At 35.3% G+C, this 10,832-nt stretch overlaps 1 protein-coding gene across 1 annotated transcript; it reads right to left on the bottom strand.

The window, feature by feature from the left end:
* Window positions 1–2,955: 2,955 nt before the first annotated feature.
* Window positions 2,956–7,577, bottom strand: LOC113712292 (protein kinase STUNTED-like). Its single transcript, XM_027235645.2, has 10 exons — window positions 6,990–7,577; window positions 6,524–6,621; window positions 5,977–6,226; window positions 5,139–5,867; window positions 4,806–5,054; window positions 4,544–4,707; window positions 4,383–4,462; window positions 3,999–4,146; window positions 3,755–3,904; window positions 2,956–3,553 (listed from the first exon to the last, which is right to left on the bottom strand). Exons 1-10 carry the CDS (start codon window positions 7,180–7,182, stop codon window positions 3,284–3,286), a joined length of 2,331 nt encoding a protein of 776 aa, XP_027091446.1. The 5' UTR covers window positions 7,183–7,577; the 3' UTR covers window positions 2,956–3,283.
* Window positions 7,578–10,832: the final 3,255 nt, after the last annotated feature.

The following is a 10,832-nucleotide window of genomic DNA, read 5'->3' as shown; positions in this document are numbered from 1 at the left end:
ACCTCGTCAAAGACATCCAAACAAAAGCACTAAAATGTCAGATTTACCCTCTTTGCAAGAACTTGTAGTAAGAGAAAATGTAATGTCAAAAGATTGAAGATGGTTTGGATAATAAGGAATTAAAATAAGAGTTTGCTACATTAAAAAAAATAGTTTTTAACTAGTAAAGCAATAAAAGAAAAAAATAAAATCAAACATGTAATACTCAAATTTGATAAAATATGTGCAAAAAGGAACAAGAGAAAGAAAAAGAAGAAAGAAAGAAACCAAGATATGGAAAGCAAAGAATTGGGAAAAAAAGAAATGAAAATTAGTGAGAGAAGAAAGGAAACCGATGATTGAGCGATGAAAGAAAATTAATCCTTTTTATATTATTTTTTTCGCTTATCACTATAAGCCTATATCAACTGGTTTTGATTCATGCAGGTATTTAGAGCTCCAAATAATCTTTTTTTCAGTGCTGTAGGTTGTATCTGTGGTTGACCATGGGGTGTGGTATTTTCAAGCGGACTTTTTCTCTGCTTATAATAGGGTTAAAATGATGGTAGATGCGGGAATGATAGAGATGAAGGCAATTAAATTTCTATAAAGCTTCGTCTAGATTGAGAAATTTACTAAAGGATTTGAAATCCACCCAAATCATTCTAATTGTTTATATTGCTTGAGAAGCATTTAGATTTATAATTTAGAAATCGTCAAAATACATTTTAAATACTATAATAATTTGTGAGTCACAAATTTAAATACATCTAAATAATTTAAATAATTAGAAAAATTTGAAAGAATTCAAAATTTTTGTCAAATCATTCAACCCAAACACAGCCTAAACTTACTGGGTTTGTTTGGATAGGAATGATTTGAAAAAATAATAATAATTTGTTTGCATCACAAACACAAATTTTAACACACTTTTTTATCTTTCCAATCACCTTTCAAATAAATATTTCAAATAATCTCTATGATTTTGACATTGAAATGCATTCACCTTGAAAATGGTGTCACGCGGATTGACATGAAAAAGGGCATTAATAGTATGGTCCCGATGATTAACCACCATAATAGTTATGTCAACGTTGGTAAATTCGGTGGGCTAGGTTTTGAAGAAGAGCAACAATGGGAAGTGGGCAATCTAGGGATTACATTAAATTTGTATGATGACATCATTATAATCTTAACGGTAGCTAATTAACGGGAGGGTTATGTCTGTTATACATTTTTCATTTTGGGGGATCTTTTTGTAGTTTGGCTAAATCTTAAGGAGTAAAGGATAATTTAGTTAAATCTCAGGGGAGGTAAATGTAATTAACCCAAATAATTAAGATGGAAAGGGTAGTTTTGTACAAAGATACCATGAAAGAACTTGCAATTCTTTTCAAAATCCACTTAACATGCATCTTATAAGGTAATTCCAATTGTTGTCTCAATAGATAAAGATCAATCTGCAATTTGATCTTCACTACTAGACATGCAAGAGATAAATGCAATTTGAATAGGGCTTGGGGAATCATTAAAATGTCATCACAGAAGGCAAATATAATGAAAGATGCAGCCCAAGAAACTTAGCAAGTGCTGAAAATCCAGTTGATGTCCCACAAATAGTAGCCACATGACCTAACCTTTACACCTATCTTGCTGGACTTTGTGTAAATACTCATCATGTTTTAAACAGATATGTTGCAAGTTTGTTGTTTTGGAGGTATAATCTTATTACAAAAATAAATTGCAATTACTAACAAGCTGTATTTCAAGCTTTACACTAATATATGAAATATTGTGAAAGCATCAGTGACCATTAATGGAATGAATTTGCTTCCATTCATATAACGATTGCATGAGCTTTTATATGTAATTTTTTTTTTATCGATACGATAGATTATCCTACTCCAAGAGAGTAGGGAGGACTTGAAGAGGTCCAAGAGTAATTTGAAGGGAACTGAACTACAACCGGACCAAACAGATGCACTACGCACTCACCTGAATTTTTTAAACAGAGCCACTTTACGGTGGCAAATTGCCTTACCTCCCACCTCACCAAGCTTTAATGCATTGGTGGTAACCATCATCATTTGACCACTATTCTACAGAAAGTCAGGCCAGATCATCTGGTATAATCATAATTTCTTCTTTGCTCTTCAACTGTCCAACGAGAACAATAGAAAACACAACAGGCAGGGAGGGGGGGGGGGAATCAGAAATATATCAAATCTGTAATTGCTAGTTTGCCATTGCTCATGAGGGGAAAAACAAGAACTTGTGCCATGTAGGTCCCAAAATACCAGTAGTAAGTTGCAGACCATAGAACATCTATGGATGAATTGAGTTGCAGATGTTGGAGGTAATAAAAGGTAGGTAAAGGTAGGAGTCAGTCAATATATTGTTCCTGATTGGGACTTCTCATAAGCAGAATCACCATAGACTTTCTATGGTCTATGAGAAAAAGGTGACACTGTAAAGCAGGTACAATTATTATACTGGGAATCCCATAAAGGATGGTGATGAGAGGGCCAAATTAAAAAGTAGTAAACACCTAAAGCAACCACCTAAAAGCATTGGCTCAAGTGCAAAGTGCATGATTATGCATATTGGTCGATATAGTACTCACCCAAAAAGACATATCAAGTAATGATTTAGTCTGTAAAGATATGTATCCATGGAATTCTGCTGCCTGCATTGGCCGAGCAACTTCTGGTCAGTGAACACACCAGGTAAACAGAAGAAGAAAAATGAGGCAAGAGACTGGTGAATGGCTGCCATGGGAAGGGTTGAATCGAAAAAGAAGGGAATTTTCTTTTTAAAAAACTCAGTAATAGATTTACAGTCACGTTATATATGCATCGTATAATTACAATTGACATTATTTCTTAATGGGATGAGGCTCTCATAACACCGAGAATGGGGATGAGGAGTTTCAGAAAGGTAAGGGAATAGGGGAAGGGAGTTAAAGTAGAGACACAATTCTTGAGAAAGGTATTTATTGATACTCATTTGTCATTTGTGTACACTTGACCAACAATCTTGAACAATCAAAATAGGTTCAGTTCATCATTCAGATTGAGAAGAGAACTGACCAAAAATACCAAAATCCTAGCACATCAATTTGCTACATAGAATACAACGGGAAGGAGGAGGGCAAACCCGCAAACATCCTCTCATCCAACACCCACCAATGAGCAACACAAAGATGCAGCGTAGAATCAGGAATTGCTAAATCAAAGTAGGGAAAAAGGCAATTTACAAAAGAATGAGAACAGAATGTCCACTTGCATTCTGTGCAGTAATGCAGTTAGTCAAAGCTTGATGACCGGCTCCATCTGCCTCGTAGATAGTCCTCCAGTGAAATAGTTTGCTCGATGCTGGAAAGAGAATCCTCCACACCATGGAACGCAAGGTTTAGATGGGATTGGAGATTGGAATGTGAAAAAGTTTCATCATCTAAAGCATCAGAGCCCTCCAAACTATCAACTAGCTTAACAGTATTAGTCCCTTCTAAACCATTCACTTGTAGCCTTGCCCAATTAGTCACCTCGATATCACCTTGGAGGAGCTTCAGAATCTGCCAAATGCCAGTAAACAACATAATTGAACCACAAATGCATAAGCGTCAATCTAGTCAGGAGATGATGCTTTAAAAATATATCACCATTCTTTTGAGATAAGAGACTGTGAAAATGTCAACTCCATTATAGGGCTAATCATCCAATAGAAGAATTATAAAGTGCAATCGAACATCAGGAGAGGATTAGAAGCTACTTACAAGGCTCATCTGAGGTCTAGCTCTTGCAGCACGTCTAATACAAAGTGCAGCTGCTAAAGCCATCCTCTCCAACTCCTCACCATCATAATTGCTACTTAAACTTGGGTCTGGCAATTGGGAAAATTTTCCAGAGTTTAGAATTGGTTTTGCCTGCAAAAAAAAAAAAAAAAGAATTTCGCCTTCAATTAACATCCCAAGATGAGGGAATTAGAAGTTGGTAGACCAACACGCAAAAGAAACATACCCACATAACAAGGCTTTCTTGGCCCTTTGGAGAGTCATTGCTTATAGGCTTTCTTCCTGAAATAAGCTCAAGAAGGACCACTCCGAATGCATACACGTCAATCTTGTCATTAACTTTTCCATACATAAAATATTCAGGAGCCAAGTAACTGTCAAGCAGCACAAATTACTAGATAAGAAACACAAGCAAATATCAAACTCCAAGAAGTTCACAACCTTCTGATTTCTCTTAACTTCACTGCTTCTTTTGGTAGCCAAGATTTTCAACTATAATCTAAGAATTTCCTTTACAATGTACAAATATACAATATCTCCAGCTGCTACTTGATTTTGCTATGATTTGAATTGTAATACGCATTAGAAAATAACAGGTTTAGTCACAAACCCAAAAGTTCCTGCAACATCTGTGCTTGTTATATGAGTTGAAGTGGTTGAAGCCCATTTAGCCAGTCCAAAGTCAGAGAGCTGGAAAAAATGGAAGCAACTGTGAGATACGCGAAACATGAAACCTGAGCTTAATATTAAGACAAACAAAAAAGCCACTACCTGAGGCTCAAAATCATCAGAGAGTAGTATATTAGAAGATTTCACATCCCTGTGAATCACAGGCTGAGCATCTCTATTGTGAAGATATTCAAGTGCCTCAGCTACACCAACAGCCACCTTATATCTCTGGGTCCATCCAAATGCACGTGGATCCTTCTTGTTACCTGATTCATATGCCAGCAACGAAGGATAAGTATATTGAGATAGAAAGGAGCCTTCCCTAAAGTGCACGTCTAAACTGAAAGAATTCTATTACAAATACCATGAAGGTTCTCTTCAAGGCTTCCTCTTGACTGGAAATCATACACCAAAAGGAGGTGGTTGTCCTCAAAACAAAAACCAAAAAGAGAGATTATATTTTTGTGATTCAATGCAGTAATAATCTCTATTTCCAGAAGAAACTCTGTCAACGCAACTTCAGATGGCTTTAAAATTTTGACAGCAAGCTCCTTTCCATCAGGAAGGCAACCCTTATAAACCTTACTGCTTCCACCTTTACCAACCATGTTCTCTACAATTCCAAAATGACATTAAGTTAGTCAGAGGTTCAAACAGTTTCAAACGTCTTAAACAAGAGGTTGAGGGAGATGCAAACCGGGGATGAAATTTGATGTTGCTGAGACAAGTTCCCCGTATTTAAACAATCTACAAGTTGCTGAGTACTTATCATGGAGACCCTCCAACTCCTTTGGTAAGGCCTTCGATATGCCATCTGAAGAAGCAGGAGCAGGCGGAGTCTCATTGCCAATGGGAACAATTGCACCACATTCTCCATCTATTTTGGGGGATTGATCTTTGTCATGATCACAAACTCTTCCTTTTTCATTTGAATCAATTGACAGAAAATGTCTGCTTGGTAAACGCAATGCCCACTGAACCACAGAGATCTGACGTACTGAGGAGTTGCTAGAATTTCGCTTGTTTGATAATATTGCTCGGCGAAGAAGTGGCCAACCAGGTCTAACTTCAGGCAATTCCCTCATCAACAGTGAAATTGAACTAGATGCAGCCTCTATCTTTTGTAATGGCACTATCGCCATTGAGTCTCCATTGCTGCCATCACAGGAAGATTCTTTTGCTGATTGTGTATTGCGATCATCTTCAGATACTGTAGCAAGAGAACAAATAGGACAACCCTTTTTTAAGAAACCATCCTCATGTTTAGAATCACCATCTTTTGGCGCTAGATCTAAAGTCCCATTAGTAACGTGGTCAGATACTATCATTCCCATTGCCAAATTGCCATCAGTGATTGCTTTGTTATTTTTAGTCAGAGACCTCTGAAGTGCATTAAATAGACCATTCCTATGATGATGTTCAATTTCTGCAGCCAAACAAGAAAAAAGAAAGAAAATTAATTAAAGTGATTATTTCCACAATATCAAAAACCATGTTAAATTGCATAAAATGAATTCCATAAGCAGAATTACTACCTTTTGCGATGATATTGGATGAAGATGGAGCCCCTTTATGAAAGACAATTTTCCCATTATTCACAGCTAAAGTTGAACAATCCTTGGCCAACTTCTTAGCACAGTACTTAGCTACGGAGGCTGATGACCTGATGGTATGATGATTCCTTGAAGTTCCAACTATAAGCTCAGTTGCTGAGTAAGATTTTGCTTCACGAACTAAAATTTTGCGAATTGATGATCCTCTGCAGATCTTTAGCTTGAGATCCACCTATATTATAACCAAAAAAGGATATTATTTCACCTTCAAATTAAGGAACCAGAAAAATTTATCTTCCACCGACAAAAAATTGCAGTGGGCAAGTACAGTTTCTTTGCAAATAATTCTTTACACATCTCAACTAACAAAAGGAGCCCAAGTACATTACTTTGAAGAAGAAGCAAAAGACTACCTACCACCAATAGTGTTACTATTCTTCAACGAAACCCAAACTTGCTCAATTCGACAGATAACAACCTTTTATCTACAATTAAGGAACAAAACAACCGTACAATAAACAATTTTCACCTGTCTGAGGTTGCAGAAGCCTTCATACACTGCAAGAACAGAGTCAAAAGCTTTCACAAGAGACAGCAGAGATGATTTCCCATCACGATCCACAATTTCTGCACAATCCCATTTCACCATAATCATCAATCAATCAAGCAACCATTAAGTAAAAACAGAAACATTAGTGATAAGCTAAAATTTTCCTCAACAACTTGATTGACATTTGCCCACACCAAAAATGCATAAAATTCACCAAAAAATCCCTTAAGGTGAAAAGGAAAAAAAAAAAACAACCCATTTCACCAAAGACGTGATAATCAAACGGAGAATCAAAGAAATCCCCCCACCACCACCCCCCCCCCCGGCATTTTGCCATGTCATGGTGACTAATCAGAAAACTGCATTTCCCAATTCATCATTCCGGAGAAAAATACCCACCAAAATCTACTTGTTGTTAGGCCATGAAAAGATTTTACTACAATACCATTACTATCAAGAACATGAAGGGCAATGACACGATCCCCAGGCTGAGCAACCTTAACCAAAGCCCAAGTGAGCAGTTCTCTACTCTGAGCATCAAGCTTCACTCCCACCACCACCGTCCGGGCATCATCACTGCCACCTACGCCGGAGCAGCCCTTCACATCTCCTCCGGCCACCACAGCCTGCTGAGTCATACTTATCAATAACACTACAAAAACAGACACAAATTGAATTACTTTCCGGGCTGTTTTTCACGTGAAAGAAGGTAACACTGAGAACCCATTTGAGAGATGAAAATGATTTATAAAGGGGTGCTGAAAGGCTAGGATCTTGAGACTCTTTTAGCTAACTGTCGATTGGTAATATTTAGGTACTGGGAAGGGTGGGCCGAGGTCTGGGGAATGGGGCTACTGTTTCTTTTCTGTTTTATTTGTTGCTTTTGGTTGTAGGCTCTTAGGCTTCGAGCTTGCTTTTTTGTTGTGGAGCTTCAGCCACCGGTTGGGGTAGCCCGGCAGGGAAGGAGAGAATAGGGGACTTCACTTGGAAAGAGAAAATGTTGGTATACATTTTTCTTTCTGATCACTTTATCAGTTACATCAGATTTTGAGTTGTTATATGATTTTATTTATGATTATGATGATTAAAGAAGATAGACTTAGATTATGGGTTGATTGGGGTCCACTTGCAAGCTTTGCATGGTATCTCTAAGCAAGCAAGAAAGCAAAGCAAAGTTAAGTTTTTATTCTTGGATTGTTTCAGAAAACAAGGTTGAAGTAATTTGATGCTGATTGGAAAACAAGCTTAATCAAAGGATGTGTTTGAAAAAAATTTTATGACTTGAGTTCGTTAGATAAATTTTTTGTGATCAAACAAATCAAACTTAATAAAGCATATTATTGTGTAACAAGTCGAGATATTCAACTTAGATTCCAGATTGATTTAATAAAAGATCGGGTAAGATTCAAGATTGATTTAGTAAAAATTCGTTTGAATTTAAAAGTTATGAACATTGAACCGAGTGCAACACACAAATCTCAAATTTATCATATATATGAAGTGATATGATAAATGTGAGAATCTTTAATGTCATTAAGTATGTGAGGGAAAAGCTTTAGCACATTGAAATTTTTTTTTTTTTTTTTTGTATATGTATAAGATAATTGAAATGTGACAGCATAGTATTTGAGCACAATTTTGTGCTTTTTTTTTTTATTCTTGATAAGAATTAAATATATGTATGGTACATGGTATTAGATATATCAAAGAAAAGAAAACATAAAAATAAAAAGATTAAGAACTACAGGGAAGGAAATCAACTAAATATACATGACAGGATAAAACATAGTAATTAGTTTGTATACTAGATAGCTAATCATTTGATTCTTTTCAAGTGAATATTACTCTCTGGTGATTAAAACAAAGGTGACAAGATTTATAGCCACTTTTGACACTAAAATGCGGTTTTTTCACTTTTATAGATTTTGGATTATGATAGTTTAACAACCGTTTTGTTTTTGAGCAAATGGTTCTCTAACCAACATTCACAAAACAAATGATAAGTTTAAGAAAGACCAATCTGGCATCATTTAATTTGGATATAGATGAAGTGCAAGTTGTAGCCAATAATTTCCTTTTTGTATTATAAGATGATTATTTTGGCCCTTTCTATTTACCAAATTTCATTGTGGAAGCAAGATCTTTAGCTTAAGTGGGCAAATATCACATTAAAACGGATGAAATATCCCCATCAATTCACTAACAAATTTAAGATGACCAACATCATTGTCGAAGAAAAAAAAAAGAATTAATGGAAAAAATTCTCGGTCTTAAGGGATAACCGTTTTAACTTCTTATAGTCTTTAGAATTAAAAAGATAATAGTGATATCCATTTAGCACTCCCTTTGTCTAGTAAGGTCTGTGTACCTACTAGCTCCAAACACACCCTCTTTAGACTCTCCCTTCCCTGTAGTCTAGAATAGATAGGTTATACAATAGTTGTCGTCTTCGGAAAAAAAAATAAAGATATCCATTTAGGCTATTTGTGTCTAAAATGCATACAAATCTACTAGATGATAGAGTAACTATGTGATTTCCATGTTTACACATTTTTTTCCTTTAGTTATTTGTTGCTTAGGCAAATGGTTACCCAATTAAGCAGCATGTTAACATCAAGAATTATAAATTATAATGAAGTCAAAATATCTGAGGCATAGAATAATATACTTGATGTTGTTTGATAACCACATAAGTGCAAAGCTTTTCTTTAGGAACAAGTGGAATGTCCTTTAATTCTTATGAACCTTATAACAGAAGCAACTCGAAACAAAATCAAACATTGAAGAAAAATATTCCTCTCTTCTGATTTAGGTAGATAATAAACAAACTGAAGATGAAAGGAGACCTTCTATGAATTAGTTAAAGCACAAAGACCTAATGCCCCTAAACTAGTTGAGCATATGATGGAGACACTGGACTGAAGTTATCATTGCTAGCAACATATCTCTGTAGATATAATGTCACCATTTGATCTAACTTTAATCAAGATATAAGAATTCTTCGTACAATCAAAAAGTGATTCTTGACAAATCATAATGTTAGGCTAAATTTTTTATATACTGACAATATATACGCTATCATCATTAAACGTGTGATAAATAATCTGTATTTGAATTTTAAATTCAAATTTTGCATATACATTATATGTTCATCCAGGATCATATATAAACTATCAGCGTATATAAGATTAATTCTAAATGTTATTTACATATATTTTGTCAAGGAATTACTAAGAGCAAAATACACTCTTCCTTGTACTATAATATACACATTCCCTCCTCAGCAAACATGCACCTATATAGTGTTGAATACTTGACTAAGTTTCATTTCATCATCACACCTTAAATGAATCCTTTGGAGTAGAATCAAGCAAAAAAGAATAATAGCTAATAAAAGACTTACAAACAAATTATAAGATTAATGCACTATAATGTACTCAAGAATCTCTAATTTAATTATGACTTCACTTTTATTGCACATTAAAAATACCAACTTAAAAAAAAAAGAGAGAAACTTTTATTACTATTACACATACTAGACATGATTTTGTGGGCTAAAAAACTACTGCCCCCACAAACCCTTCTCTTGATTCTCCCTCTAGCTAAATATCCACGCAAAAGCAAATAAGTGTATCTTCATGATCATATAGCTTTCTAGGGTTTCTTGTCCCATCAGGGTCAAGGGGTCCAATAGAAATAAGCAAAGGAGAAGAAAACAATTAGGCAACTTAAACTTGCTTTTTCTAAAACATCAAATTGTGGCCATGGATTGGTTCCCAAAATCAGTAACAAGTTCTAGCTTTTCCGAAACAAAATAATGATAATAATGAAGCAAAATATTTAATGTTGTGGGCTTCACGCAAGATACACAGAGGACAAAGTGTTCAGATTCATGGTGGCCAATGGGGCAAGAATACTGCAAATAGTAACTCCATTGGCCTTTGCCTGTCTCGGCCATGTGATTTCTCGTGACTTTATTGCATGTATTCCTCTTCAATGTCTGCAAGAAGTCGTTAACTATTTCCTGAGGAACAAATATACAATTTGGCCTACCTAATCTGATATTTTATGACCCGTACGAAGTTCTAAAATTCAATAGCATTAAACAACCAGGTGATTTGAATTTTTACGAAAATACCATTGCAAAATATGCAATTTTTTTTTTTCCAATAATGTTTTCCTCAACTACGTAGGAAGTCGAGACAAGTGTGAAATGTGAAAAAAAAAATTTCCAATAAATGTCTGACATCCAAGCAAAGGGATGTCAGTCTTAGATTAATTATGAGAA

The sequence above is a fragment of the Coffea arabica genome, chromosome 10e (assembly GCF_036785885.1).
Source record: "Coffea arabica cultivar ET-39 chromosome 10e, Coffea Arabica ET-39 HiFi, whole genome shotgun sequence".
NCBI lineage: Eukaryota > Viridiplantae > Streptophyta > Magnoliopsida > Gentianales > Rubiaceae > Coffea > Coffea arabica.
This window is presented reverse-complemented; position numbering and strand designations above follow the sequence as displayed.